A 16027-nucleotide genomic window follows, 5' to 3' on the forward strand; every position below is an offset into this window, starting at 1 on the left:
AGACCTTGACTAGTAGAAGCTGTTGATTGACCAACGTATCATACACCGCTGGTAAGATGACAAATGCCACTCCTGTCACCTTCGGAGCTTCAAAGCCATCTTCTATAAACTGTGAGAGATTTAGTAATTGTCCAGTACAGCTTTTACCTGGACGAAATCCAGATTGCTAAGGTATAAGTGAGGGGTCAATTGCAGGTGATGGGTGATTCAAAATCAGTCTTTCCAGCAACAAAGATGACGAAGTAGTGCAACACGTGTCATCAATATTGACTAGTATCTACCTGGGTATTGTGTTCCCAAGTAGACTTCAATAACTGTCAAATTTAGTCCAGTCACCATCCGGATATAGCACAGCCCTTGAATTTGATCCAACACCTTATATATTATTCTTGTTTGCATCTGAAAACAAGCTGTCATCGATCTCATTCACTAAAAAGAATGTCACATTATTTGAAACTACATACATCGCTTACAACACAAACATGTTCCACAGAAATGTGTGTACCGCACAATTACAAGCAGTGATACACTGTTGCTAATTAGTGAATATGTACCTTCAAACACATCAGTGTATTCAGAATCATCTGCATCGCTCTTATATTACCCAGAGTGTTGCTATCAATTATCAAATCCACAATTTCTGCAGCTGATAAACCTTGACAAAACATGATTACAAAAGAAAACAGCGATATACGAAACACTGAGAACGCAAAGATAAGTTTTAATACAAATTACAATTTTTTAAACAATACTGCCAGGCCATCGATGAATGCATTTTGTGATAAACGACTGTAAAACATTTAACACTGACCAAATCCAAACCCGTATATAGAGACCTTCAAATGTCAAGTTCCAGATAGAGCAGCCTAGGATGACCAACAACCTACAGCAAATCCTATGATAGTGAGCATTATCTTCCATTATGCTTGTATTGTACTCTATGGACGACTTGCAAAGCTTACCAATATGTACCTCTGGACTATGGTTGTTGGTTTCCAACATATGTTCGTTTACGTATACCTATGTCTATAAGTCATTTTCACTGTAACGATTACTTGAACCTATGGGTTCGAATAGAAAAATTGAATCTGGCACTTCCATAATTCATGGTCTGCAGTATGATACATTACTGTGTACATCCAAATCTCAACACAGTTACAGACCAGATTGGCCGTTTGTGCTGGTAACTGATTGGAGGATGTAGTATGCCTCATCTATGTTCTACACTTACTGAAGTTCTGCACTAGTGTATGCTCTTCTGCATGTTCATTGCAAACACAAAAGCAGACCAGTAAGCCAACCTGGAGTCTTGTTATCTATGATCACCATATCTCCCTCCTTAGCCTACCTAATATTCACGACATTCTGTACTGTCTCCAACCAAAGGGACATGAAAAATCTACGCTTGACCCCATCGCCGTTACTCCCCTCTAACACAGGCAGTCATTACCAAGAAACAGATGAGCAAAAATCCTGTGTCACCTCTGATCTGAGTGTGAGGTTCTAAGTTAGTATGTTGCGTCTCATATTGTGTTATAACAGGTTGTACTACTGGGTAGTTGCTATTTACCATACAGCAGTAATGCTGCTACACACACAAGCACAATAGAAAGACTCTCCGGACGTGAGCTTTCAGTGAACAAGGCCTTTGTCGCAAATAGACAATAGCACGCACGCACGCACACCCACACCCACACGTGCCCCCCCCCCCCCCCCCCCACACACACACACATACACATACACAGAGAGAGAGAGAGAGAGAGAGAGAGAGAGAGAGAGAGAAACGCAATTCACACAAGGCAGCTGAAGCCAGAAGCAGCCTGTGAGTTGCAGTTGCGTGCGTGTGTGTGTGTGTGTGTGTGTGTGTGTGTGTGTGTGGGGGGGGGGGGGGGGGGTCAAAGGCCTTGTTGGCCAAAAGCTCACATTCCGAGACAGTCTTTGTTGTGCCTATCTGTGACTCAGCATCTCCGCTATATGGTGAGTAACAACTATCCTTTTCATAATACTGTTACATTCCATCCTGGGTTTTCCATTGTTAAAGTGTACTACTGGCAGTTCATACAGGACTTTTGTATCAAATCCCAACCTCTGCAAGAACTGTTGTAAAAGGACGTCACTTTTTTATGAAACAAGGTGCAAAAAAGATCTTTCCTTGTCCTTAAGGATGCGCTAACATGTCCTCCAGTCTTATCATTGTATGATACTGATGGTAGTAGTTTTGTAATTGGTGAAGTTCTGGTAGAAATTCAGGAAGGTGCTGAAAGGTGATAACTTATACTTCCAGAGTACTCTCGAAGCCGGAGAGGACTATTCGACAACCGAAAAAGAGCGCCTTGCAAAGCAGTCATCTTTGTAACAGATCAGCATTCTCTGTGCGACTGACTAGCCTGAAAGACCTGTTAGGTCGAATGGCAAGATGGCCACTGATGGGTCAGGTATACGTCGTCACTGTGGTGTACAAAAACAGGCGTGATGCAAACAAAAAGACACAGACGGCTGGATTAAAAAAAGAAGACACCTGTACTGCACGCCGGATTTCTACTGACTGTTGGACATTATATGACACATCATGAGGAATGCTAGTGATGTGAGCACACGGCAACATTACCTCCGCTGCATCTGGTACACATTCCATATGCAGCAGTTCCATTCCACCTAATTGTAATCAACCTCTTGGTGAGCTTACCAGAGTTGACACATGAAAATCAATGGCTAATAGTCCACACTTCTGGCGTCGCAACTAGTGCGCGATCCCCCATTTGTCTATTAAAAGCATTACTTCAGAATGTATGTGGGCTTCAATGTAAGCCGGTAGAGTATTATACGGTCAGTAAAGAACGAGTTGTGTCCTGCAGACTGATGCCACGACCATCTGTTGCAGCTGCGCGTGTGAAAGCAGTGGAGTAGCGCTGGCAGGCCACTTACATTATACGAAACTAAAAATATTAATAACTAATAAAGGAATAACCTGAGGAACGTCATATTTGATGTACAACCTTCTGTTGTGAAAACAAACAGTATGTCAAAGTCTGAGATAAAAAAATAGTTGTATTTTGGAAGTTAGTAAAATTCCATAAAAAAACGTAATTTTCCGACAGTAAAGAATTTAAATAAATATAGTGATGTAATAGTTCACCTTCAATGACTATGTACGATGATCTGATAACACTTTCAGTGTTCATATATAAATTTGGAAAGTTTTTAGTTTCAGAAAATCTCTGTGACTTTTCTATAATAATAATTTCAAGAATTCTAAGCAAATATGTGTATTGTGTGTTAGGATGCGTGTGAATGAGAATGCGTGCGTGAGAGTATGTGGGACGTTCGGCATTATTAAAAATCATTCATGTAATTCTCTACAGGAACTGGCAAGTGTTCCAACTCTGTAACGTGGGAACGAATCCACTACTGGTTCCCCTACTAGAGAATGTCGGATGTCCTAGTATGTATGCTTATGTATAAGACAGCCAGAACATTCGCGACTACATAATAAATTTCCAGATATAGAGTAAAGCTTATAGTTCATTTTGTTTAGTTTATTTAATTAGAGAGTTTTGTGTTACTTAATTTGATGACGTCAATGAGCCGAGAGAAGTGGTTGGTGCTTGCTAGATATTGGCGCGAGCTGCGCCCTAGAAGTGAGTTCTCATTGGTCGTAAGTGCTGACAGCCAATGAGAAGCGAGACGGTTGGCCGCCTAGCGAGGAGATATAGTTTTGAGTGTGGGAGCGAGAGAGGGGAGTCGCGAGCTAGCTTTGATTGGAGGCGGTTATGCTGGATGTGACTTTTCGCATTATGTGTAAGATGAAGTCTTGGGATCACTTCTGCGTTATGGTCCAGTGTTAATGGTATCTGATAGAGACCAGAAACTGTTTATGAAAACTTTAGAGTGTTGTGATAATTCGTTCCGACAAAAATTGCGAGTGAACTTTGAATTATATAGCGTGAGGTACTGAGTATATTCTTACTGAGTATTTTATGGCGAGCATAAACTTTTACTAAAGACAACCCCTGAATATCACGTGCAGAAGTAATTGACCGATCATTGACTGCGTTACAAGTAATTGGTTTTGGAATTTGGGAAGGTAAAAGTACTGGCTGTTTTAGGTATGTTCATAACTGTGAGCAGAAACTTTAGTAATTTTATTAAATGTGGGCTGATGATCTTGCTTAACGGAAATAAAGATCTCTTGAAGGTTTAAATTTGAACTTCATGTTTAAAATACGAGTGACATCCCCTTTCCGAATCATTTTTTTAAAGTACATAGAAAATTTTCATCAAATTTTACTTATAGCGGCCTCCGGCGTGTAGCTATGAGGTTACAGTTTCCTCAACACTGCTTTTCTGTGATCTCGTAAGTAGCTGCAGTCAGGAGTTTACGTGCGAAGATCTACCGCTGTAAAGAGGTAGGTAACAAAAATTATTAAAGAAATTGCATTGCAGCAGCAACGTATAATCCGTCGCAACTGGTGCATCGCACGCACGCACGTAAAAAAGATCCGTCGCACACTGACTAATTCACCTCCTATGTTGTCAACAAAGCTGTGCTGAGTGCCAAAGCTAAGTTAATTGCAACGTTCCTTGTCGGATAAATCATTTTGAAGCACGGAGTGCTTCACGTGATAATCTCCGATCGTAGAAAAGTTCTCCCATGGAGACTAATATCTAAGGCAATTTTATGTTGCGACATCAGCCATAGTATGACAACTTGACTATCACACTCAGACAATTGGACTTACAGAACACATCGATAAGATGTTGGCAGATATGCTCTCAATGTAAACAAGTGTCGAACACATAGATTAGGATACAATATTGTCCTTCGTGACTTTCACATACAGCACATCAAAGAAAGACACTACAGCATTCCCAACTTTTTTCTGCTCCACTGTTGCAAGGACAAAACTACGAGGGCAAGCTGAAAAGTAACGCCTCTGAATCTTTTATGCGAAAACTCTTAAAGCTATTTAAATAAAACATTAAAATTGTACATGTTTATTCTTCATGCCTACCCATTTATTTCTCAACATAGTCACCCTGATGAGAAACGTATTTCTTTGGACAAGAGGCAATTTGTTGACACTGTCACTGTAGAATGTATGACTTAACGGAGAGATCACCTCATCTCTGTTTGCACCATTTCATCACTATCAAAGTGAAGTCCTCAAAGGTGTTCTTTAGGTGTCAGTAACATGAAAATCAGATGGAGCAAAGTCAAGTCTGTAAGGGGGTTGATCAATGCAGTGAACCCAAGACACTGGATTGTTGCAGATGTCGCAGTGCTCATGTGCCGTATGGCACTGCCATTCTGAAGGAAAGGGTGCTCCACCTGCGGACAAACTCTTAGAATTCAAAACTCAATTACAGCATGCTGTTTCTCATGCACCAACATAGTTAGATTACACACTGCTATGTTATACATTACTATTCGGAGGCCTCTAGTGCGAGGGGGCTGCAAATATGTAGACATGGAGAATAAAGCTGTAAAATGTTAATAACCTTTGTTTAATATAAAAAGTTTTAGGAGTTTCTACATAAATTTAGTGGCATAACTTTTCAGAATGCCCATGTACAATGAGCACACTGCACTCGTTTTGCTGAAGATAACTACACCAACCATCTCATCATTAGGACCAAAGAAGCAAGACAGTTGGCTCACATATATACCCTGTATGACCAGAAGGACCAAGAATGCTATAATGCCAAGCATCGACCAGTGAGAGGCATCCCAGGAGACTTACATCACAGCTGAATAGGTTGCCAGAATAACTCGTCATCTGCTGTCCAGAAATTCTTACTTACTGATGCATTTCCACATAGCCCGTCATCAGAACATCTCCTGGATAGCCCAATTCAGCACAATTAAGTTATAGAAAGTTCTGCATGAGGCCTGCAACCATGAAGTAAACTTGAAGAGACTTACGCTACTGCTGAATATCCAGGAGATGTTCCAATGATGGTCTGTGCCCAAAAAAGGTCAATAAATAAGAATTTTTAAATAGCAAATGACAGTTAGTCAGCAGTGGCAGAAGTCTTCCAAGTTTACATCATGGTTGCAGGCCTCCTGCTTGACTTTATGTTGCACCTTATGTACATCCCATGAGACTCAGTATTGATTTTTAAGCCCATGCGAAAAATGGGACAATGGGGAAGTTACAAAAGCGCTACTTTGGCCCATAATGTATCCTTTGCTGGTTATCGGCTATCACATATGAAGTCTAGCATTATGACTCATCATAAAAACGACAAAAGCACAGAAACGTCTTCCATGTCCTCCATAAGAAACCCTGCTGCAGCTTGAGGCACAGATTAGCGATGGGTGCTTCTTGCTCAAGGAAGTTAGCATTGTTGGATGGCCTGCAGCACGCTGCCAGTTCCAATTCAATCAGCAGCAAATATTCAGTATTGACCATTTATAGAAGGTTCTCAAAATTGCTTATGTTTGTGTATCCTGGAATATTCTATGTCTGTATAAACAGAAATGCTCTCCGTCCAAGAGTTCAGTTCTGTTCTGGCTGTACATTGGTGTATGTAATAAATGTGCCTTCAGTGCCGAATGTTGTACTTCACTAATGAGCCTACTTTCAGAACTGGATCAGAACTGGACTTGATTTTTCTTATGACATGATAATAGTACACACATTTTTGGGGTTACTGCAGTCAAGATCCTTCAGATTAATAGGATTTCAAATGAAATGATAGTATTTAATCCACCTTTGTCTTTCACCTTCTTGTACAGAAAACCTCCTATATGAAAGAAGACGAAGTAAATATTCCAGAATTCGAAACCAGAACAGCTGTTGAGTGACATAAAAGTAGATATCTTAGGTGTTGCAAAACAACTCAAATCACTTAAAAAAAGGCAAGTCTTCCGGTCCAGATGGTATACCAATCAGGTTCCTTTCAGAGTATGCAGACACAATAGTGGCTTTCTTAGCAACCATATACAACCGCTCACTTGACGAAAGGTCTGTTCCCAAAGACTGGAAAGTAGCACAGGTCACACCAATATTCAAGAGAGGAAATAGGAGTAACCCATTGAATTACAGACCCATATCACTGACCTCAATTTGCAGTAGGAATTTGGAGCATACACTGTAATCTAACATTATGAATCACCTTGAGGAAAACGACTTATTGCTACATAACCAACACGGATTCAGAAAATATCATTCTTGGGCAACACAGCTAGCTCTTTATTCCCATGAAGTAATGAGTGCTGTCGACAAGGGATCCCAGATCAATTCCAGATTCCTAGATTTCCAGAAGGCTTTTGATACCGTTCCTCACAAGCGACTATTAATCAAATTGTGTGCATATGGAGTATCGTCTCAGTTGTGTGACTGGATTTGTGATTTCCACTCAGAGAGGTCAAGTTCATAGTGATAGAAGGTAAATCATCGAGTAGAACAGAAGTGATATCTGGCATTCCGCAAGGTAGTGTCATAGGCCCTCTGCTGTTCCTGATTTATATAAATGATCTAGGTGATAATCTGAGCAGCCCCCTTAGATTGTTTGCGGATGACACTGTAATTTACCGTCTAGTAAAATAATCAGAGGATCAATTCCAATTAAAAAATTATCTAGAGAGAATTTCTGTATGGTGCGGAAGTGGCAATTGGCATTAAACAAAGAAAAGTGTGACGTCATCCACATGGGTACTAAAAGAAATCCGATAAATTTTGGGCATCTTCCCATGTGCCATTCGAGAGTGGAATGGTAGAGAAGTAGTATGAAAATGGTTCGATGAACCCTCTGCTAGGCAGTGTGAATTGCAGTGTAACCATTAAGATGCAGATGTGACATCTCTACATCAAACACAAGTTACGAATATTGTGTATTACCAACAATAATTAAACCATTTCAAAAAGGCTGCCGTAAGTACAAAACTTTAGCTTATTTCAACTCACCTGCGCGATCTTTTTTTCTTGCGGCTTCGAGAAGATGAAGATGTATGTGCAGTAGCCCCACTACCTCCTCCACCACCTGAACTGTCAGGATGCAGAAGACTTGTTAATGATGAACTTCTGCCCATCTGCTGAGCTTCACGTTCACTCTGTTCCACTTCATCTCCCCAGTCTTGTGGAAACACTGAACTTATTGGGGCCACACGTTCCACCTCTTCACTCCAATCCTGTGTAACAGAATAGCTGCATCAACATCAAATCAATAAATATAAAAAATTCTATATTCTGCATTAAAAGCATTTTTGTTTGCCTCAAACCATATATGAAGTCACCTAGGATGAGTAAACACTCATTCCAGGTATCGTGCACTAACCCTGATTTGTATCCTCATTCGTCACCATCTTTGACACTGAGTAGGGATTTCCATAAACAATGTCAATGACACGAAGTAAATTAAATATTTATAAAAATCTTTTTCAACAGCTAAGACAAGAAAGACCGGAAGAACAGTTGTAATCAATCTTTTAAGGGATACTGTACAATCTTTGAAATTTATACAATTCTGCTATCTCAATTCTTTTCATTTATTTCATTACTAAAGTAAAACCACAAAGATAAAAAATTTGCAAGGAGTAAACGAGCACCATTTTTAACGTTTTGGAGTTACCAATATAGCATCCAACATTTACAGGTCCACAAACTGTTCTTCAAAATTTTATAAAACTGAAGTAAAAACGTGAGGGAAACAGAACTATTACACCATCACACTGAAATTCTTGGAGAATCGGTTCATCAGATGTAAAGATCTAATTTTACACGGGATGTGTTAATAATTTGTATGTGGCTGGGAAATCAACATGAAACTGAATACACACAAGCAATAACAAAGAATTTTACTTCCTGTAACACTGCACAATGCACAACAATCCATTGTAACACATCCATACAATTGCTTTTCGGTGGTGGTGGTGGTGGTGGTGGTGGTGTGGGAGCCCAATGCATAAAACTGGTGGTTAAATTTAGTAATTAGTATTTTAAGAACAATAACATTTGAAGATACAGCTACAAGTGCCCTTGGAGTCTATTCTGACTACTGGCTGAATAGTTGGGTACAGTATGCACAGATCGGCACAACAACAGCAACTAAGAACATTAGAAAATGAATCAGAGACTCATTAAAAAATGTATTTTTAGACAGATGAACACTGATCACAACTAAAAATGAAATAAAAAAAGAACTGAACAAAGAATGGAAACATATCTGGAACACAAATACATCACTATTTGTTTTTAGTGCCGATATTACATTATGTAATGAATTAAAGAGTTGTGTGAAACAACCAAACCATATTGTCACACCACATTTTCACTTCTCCACTTAAATAGCACTTTGTACCTCATTAAATCAAATGCTAAAGACAAGACCACTCAAAACAAATATTATCATTAATATGTGCAACTAACTAGTCTGCAGTTAATTTAAGTACATTTACAAACATGCTCTACAAATCACTGTGAAGTGTTTGGCAGAAGGAACTTAGCATGGTACACCTTACAGTTTCTTTCCATTCAAATCATGTTTGGAATGCAGGAAGAATGACTGCTTAAATGCTTTTGAGCATGCTGTAATTAGTTTCACAGTGTCTTCACAGTATGATGGGATCAATTTCTATGCAGCTGGAGGACATTATCAGTCTTTCACTTAATACCAGTTCCTGAAATTTTGTAAATGGGGTTTTGCAGGATATTTCATCTAACTTCAATAGAGTTTTGATTTAAATGATTTAGGAGTAAAGGAGACCCCCCACTGAATAGCAGAAGTATTGAGTCCACAACATGCACACGAAAATCAATGTAACTTTGTTGGCTTTTGGAAACATCCTTTAAAAAGGGGGAGAAAGACTGGAGAAGTGAGAGAAGGGGTGGGGAGGTATAACCACACACACACACACACACACACACACACACACACACACACACACACACACACACAGTGCCAGAACTGCAGTGAGGCAGATGGAGTGGGGTGAGGGGTTGTGTCAGAGGAGGGGGTAGAGGGAAAAAGATGGGGGTAGAGGGAAAAAGATGGTGGTAGAGGGAAAAAGATGGGGGTAGAGGGAAAAAGATGGGGGTAGAGGGAAAAAGATGGGGGTAGAGGGAAAAAGATGGGGGTAGAGGGAAAAAGATGGGGGTAGAGGGAAAAAGATGGGGGTAGAGGGAAAAAGATGTGGAAAGTGGCACGAGGGGGTTGAGGAGGGGTAAACACATACTTTGATGATGACGTGAAGGTGTGGAGTGGGGTTGGGTGACAGGACAGAGGAAGTTCAGACTGTTGGGTGGAGGGTGTGGGTGCTGTGAGTTAGTGGCTATTGTAGTCAAGAGGATTAAAGAAGTGGAGAATGTATCACAAGGATAACTCTCATCCATGCAGTTCATAAAACCTGTGCTGAAGGGAAAGATGCAGGTGGTACAGGTTATGAAGCAGCCACCTGTTCCACTGTGTGGTCAACTCTTCTCTTGGCCTTAGTTTGGCAGTTGCCATTCATTCTGGTAGACAGCAGGTTGGTGGTCATGCCCACATGAAATTCTGAGTAGAAATTGCAGCAGAGGTGGTATAAGACATCTTACTCCAGTCCCGGTGCAGGCTTATAATATCATATCGGAGGCAGAGCCACCTCTGAAAGCAGCCATATCATATACCAGCCCAGCAGCAATTTTTGCATGGCATTTTCTGTGGCATAACCTACCAACCAACTGTGCCTCACAAAGAACAACCACCACCAAACCATGCCCAAGAGAAGAGTTGAGCACCCAGTGGCACAACATATGGTTGCACACAACATGCTTAAGTTCAGTGGTTGCTTCACAACCTGTACAATTTGCATCCTTCCCTCAGCATCAGCTATCCTGAACTAGGTAGCTGGGAGTTATGCTTGCAAGACACCCTTCACTCCCAGATTCCTCCTGGCCTCCATCTCCACTAAACCACTGCAACCACACACTCTGCCCAACAGTCTCACCTCGCACCCCTTCCCATTCCACACCTTCATGTCATTATAATATGGCCCCACACGAATTCACCAGCTCCAGTGCCCACGTGTCGCGTTACGTTCCCATACACCTGCTGCCCCGCCCCCTCACTGTTATACTCCACACCAGCTGGCTTCCTCCAAGCCACCACCTACTCCTCCACAACATCCCCCTCCCACTTCTTGCTCCATTTGCAATCCCTCCCCCTCCCTCTCGCTCTTTCTCCTTCCACTCACCCTATCTCACACAATCCCTCACCACAGTCCACTAGCCTCATTGCAATCCCAGCATTGTGTGTTCAGCTAGTACACTGCAGCTGCACGCGCGTGTGTGTGTGTGTGTGTGTGTGTGTGTGTGTGTGTGTGTGAGCACGCACTCTAGCTCATCAAAGGATTTTATGCAAAAGCTACCAAATTTTAGTACTTCTGTGTGTGTCTCTCGACAACTCAATGCTGTTTCTATTTGGTACATGGTATACTTTACTCCCCCCTCATGAACCATGGACCTTGCCGTTGGTGGGGAGGCTTGCGTGCCTCAACAATACAGCTAGCCGTACTGTAGGTGCAACCACAATGGAGGGCTATCTGTTGAGATGCCAGACGAACTTATGGTTCCTGAAGATGGGCAGCAGCCTTTTCAGTAGTTGCAGGGGCAACAGTCTGGATGATTGACTGATCTGGCCTTGTACCACTAACCAAAACGGCCTTGCTGCGCTGGTACTGCGAACGGCTGAAAGCAAGGGGAAACTACAGCCATAATTTTTCCCGAGGGCATGCAGCAGCTTTACTGTATGGTTAAATGATGATGGCATCCTCTTGGGTAAAATATTCAGGAGGTAAAATAGTACACCATTCGGATCTCCGAGCGGGGCGGGGACTACTCAGGAGGATGTTGTTATCAGGAGAAAGAAAACTGTCGTTCTATGCGTTGGAGCGTGGAATGTCAGATCACTTAATCGGGCAAGTAGGTTAGAAAATTTAAAATGGGAAATTTTGCACAGAGCATAACTTAATCGTAGCTAACATTTGGTTCAACAATCATAAAAGGAGGTTGTATACATGGAAGAAGCCTGGAGAGACTACCAGGTTTCAGATAGATTATATACTGGTAATCAGGTTTTAAATTGTAAGACATTTCCAGGGACAGATGTGGACTCTGACCACAATCTATTGGTTATGAACTGTAGATTAAAACTAAAGAAACTGCAAAAAGGTGGGAAATTAAGGAGATGGGACCTGGATAAACTGACTAAACCAGAGGTTGTAGAGAGTTTCAGGGAGAGCATAAGGGAGAGATGAAATAGTGAAGGCAGCAGAGGATCAAGTAGGTAAAAAGACGAGGGCTAATAGAAATCCCTGGGTAACAGAAGATATACTGAATTTAATTGATGAAAGGAGAAAATACAAAAATGAAGTAAATGAAGCAGGCAAAAAGGAATACAAACGTCTCAAAAATGAGATCGACAGGACGTGCAAAATGGTTAAGCAGGGATGGCTAGAGGACATATGTAAGGATGTAGAGGCATATATCACTAGGAGTAAGATAGATACTGCCTAAAGGAAAATTAAAGAGACCTTTGAAGAAAAGAGAACTACTTGCATGAATATCAAGAGCCCAGATGGAAACCCAGTTCTAAGCAAAGAAGAGAAAGCAGAAGGTTGAAAGGAATATATAGAGGGCCTATACAAGGACCATGTTCTTGAGGACAATATTATGAAAACGGAAGAGGATGTAGTTGAAGATGAAAGGAGATATGATAGTGAAGAGTTTGACAGAGCACTGAAAGACCTAAGTCGAAACAAGGCCCCGGGAGTAGACAACATTCCATTAGAATTACTGACAGCCCTGGGAGACCCAGCCATGACAAAACTCTACCATCTGGTGAGCAAGATGTATGAGACAGGCAAAATACCCTCAGACTTCAAGAAGAATATAATAATTCCAATCCCAAAGAAAGCAGGTGTTGACAGATGTGAAAATTACCAAACTATCAGTTTAATAAGTCACAGCTGCAAAATACTAACGCGAATGCTTTACATACAAATGGAAAAACTGTTAGAAGCCGACCTCAGGAAAGATCAGTTTGGATTCCGCAGAAATGTTGGAACATGTGAGGCAATACTGACCCTACGACTTATCTTAAAAAACAGATTAAGGAAAGGCAAACCCACAGTTCTAGTATTTGTAGACTTACAGAAAACTTTTGACAATGTTGACTGGAATACTCTCTTTCAAATTCTGAAGGTGGCAGGGGTAAAATACAGGGAGTGAAAGGCTATTTACAATTTGTACAGAAACCAGATGGCAGTTATAAGAGTTGAGGGGCATGAAAGGGAAGCAGTGGTTGGGAAGGGAGTGAGACAGGGTTGTAGCCTATCCCCGATGTTATTCAATCTGTATATTGAGCAAGCATTAAAGGAAACAAAAGAAAAAAATGGAGTAGGAATTAATATCCATGGAGAAGAAATAAAAACTTTTAGGTTCCCCGGTGACATTGTAATTCTGTCAGAGACAGCGAAGGACCTGGAAGAGCAGTTGACCGGAATGGACTGTGTCTTGAAAGGAGGATATAAGATGAACATCAACAAAAGCAAAATGAGGATAATGGAATGTAGTCAAATTAAATTGGTTGATACTGCGGGAATTAAATTAGGGAATGAGACACTTAAATAGTAAACGAGTTTTGCTATTTGGGGAGCAAAATAACTAATGATGGTCGAAGTAGAGAAGATATAAAATGTAGACTGGGAATGGCAAGGAAGGCGTTTCTGAAGAAGAGAAATTTGTTAACATCAAGTATAGATTTAGGTGTCAGGAAGTCTTTTCTGAAGGTATTTGTACGGAGTGTAGCCATGTATGGAAGTGAAATGTGGATGATAAATAGTTTAGACAAGAGGAGAATAGAAGCTTTCGAAATGTGGTGCTGAAGTTTAGATGGGTAGATCACGTAACTGAAGAGGAGGTATTGAATGGAATTGGGGAGAAGAGGAGTTTGTGGCACAACTTGACTAGAAGGAGGTATCAGTTGGTAGGACATGTTCTGAGGCATCAAGGGCTCACCAATTTAGTATTGGAGGGCAGTGTGGAGGGTAAAAATTGTAGAGGGAGACCAAGGCATGAATTCACTAAACAGATTCAGAAGGATGTAGGTTGCAGTAGGTACTGGGGGATGAAGAAGCTCGCACAGGATAGAGTAGAATGGAGAGTTACATCAAACCAGTCTCTGGATTGAAGATCACAACAACAACAACAACAACAACAACAACAACAACAAACTTTACTCCTAAATTATTTACATTCTACCTGAATTTTAATTCAGATTTTTCAGTACTTCCATTATGCTCTCCTGTGACCATTCCAGCTGCCCTTCTTTGTATAAATTGAATATTCCCTGTTAAGTGTTTTTTGGTATGGACCCCACAGACTTGAGCAATATTCTAACAAGGGAAGGCCCACAATATTCGGACAAGTAGTAAGGCATACTACTTAGGTGATTTTAGAATATTTCATGGGGAAGTTTTACACATCAGTGATGTAATGGTGCGCTGTGAAGCTGAGCATGAGCTGGCGGCGGTCATGTAGTCAGCATTCAAGTTCTGTAATCATTGAATACCTGGATCAAGTACTGTTCTTTTTTTATTTATATTTTTTCAACACTAGTAATATTATTTACTTTATATTACATTTGAAATGTAATATAATGAAAAAGTATGTGTATTTGCATGAAGTTTCATTGGATTCCCAACGTTATTTGGATGTTTACTAATTTTTCGCTATTACAACAAACCTTATGCAACTTAAAAACTTCATTAAGCACCTTCAACTTGTTCGCATTTGATTGCCAATGAACAAGAAATTGCTTCTCGTGAAGATGCTGTTAAAATACATTCAATCTCACACTGCTAATTTTCGGTATCGATACTTACAAAATGTTGTGCTGCAGATGGTTTGCATCCAAATGGGGACAAAAGACAAAATTTTTAAAAATATTGTTTTTCCTTAGAAACTCTGATAATTCATTCTGCAATTGGGAAAACTGCATTCATTCAATGGAGTAGATGCTGTTTTAATTCATGGTTTTAATGTCTGTACGAAAAATACCATCCTGCTACTTGTAATGAAGAACGCACATCCAATGATTAATGATACATTACTCTCATATTCGGGCATATTGTAACTCCTCGTATTTTTCAAGAAAGTTATTTACACCTTTATTTATCAATGTTTGACTTGGCTTTACAAGCCTGTCCCTTATCATTGAAACATGTGTCTGCTGATCAAAGCATCCTGACGTGCAGCAGTTCTCAGTACCTTACCTGAGTGCAGGCTTAAGAGTTTCAGAAATCATAACAGGCAACATTTTCTGGAAAATAGTGTCAAACAACCAAATAACATTGTAAATTCAATAAAAGTTCATTTAATTATACATGGATTCTCATCATATTGCCTTTTAAATGCAATATGTAATGAATAATATCACTACTGTTTAAAAAATATATTAAAAACATGAGCAGGACTTGATCCAGCAAGCCACCAATTATGGTGCAGCATGATTCACGATCCATCCGCACCACTTTTATTCTGCCAGTACCTTGTCCCCTACCATCCAAACTTTGTACATTGACTGCATTTTACCAGTATCCTGCCCATGAGCCGAACTCTTTCATCTGCTTACCTACTAGCCTATGTTATCATTCTATTTCAGATTCTACAAATTGTTATATCAAGATATTTGTATGAATTGACTAAATCTACTTGTGAATCACCACCTTTCATTTCTATACTTCTGAAGCAAGTTGCTTGCCTTTGAATATTTCTGCAATTTTTTTTTCAGTCAGAACTTCATTATATACAACAATCATCTGCAGGAAATCCAGTGTCACTTTTAATATTATCTGCAATGTCATTAGTCTACAGCAAGATCAACAAGGGTTCCAACACACTTCCCTGGGGCACACCTAGAGTTACCTCTACTTCTGTCGAAGATGCTCTGTCTACAGTAACATGCTGCATCCACCCTATCAAAAAATCGTCAATCAAGTGACAAATTTTGTTTTATACCTCATATAATCACATTTTTACTAATAATC

The 16027-nt window shown here is 40.3% G+C and overlaps 1 protein-coding gene across 1 annotated transcript in view; it reads right to left on the bottom strand.

Moving 5' to 3' along the window:
• LOC126472131 (telomerase-binding protein EST1A) overlaps positions 1 to 16027 on the bottom strand; it is a 353124-nt gene that overhangs the window by 271846 nt on the left and 65251 nt on the right. Inside the window, exon 4 of the mRNA XM_050099913.1 lies at positions 7911 to 8134. Coding sequence (XP_049955870.1) covers positions 7911 to 8134 — 224 coding nt within the window. The remainder of the gene's footprint in view (positions 1 to 7910; positions 8135 to 16027) is intronic.

Source organism: Schistocerca serialis, chromosome 1 (genome assembly GCF_023864345.2).
Source record: "Schistocerca serialis cubense isolate TAMUIC-IGC-003099 chromosome 1, iqSchSeri2.2, whole genome shotgun sequence".
Lineage (NCBI taxonomy): Eukaryota > Metazoa > Arthropoda > Insecta > Orthoptera > Acrididae > Schistocerca > Schistocerca serialis.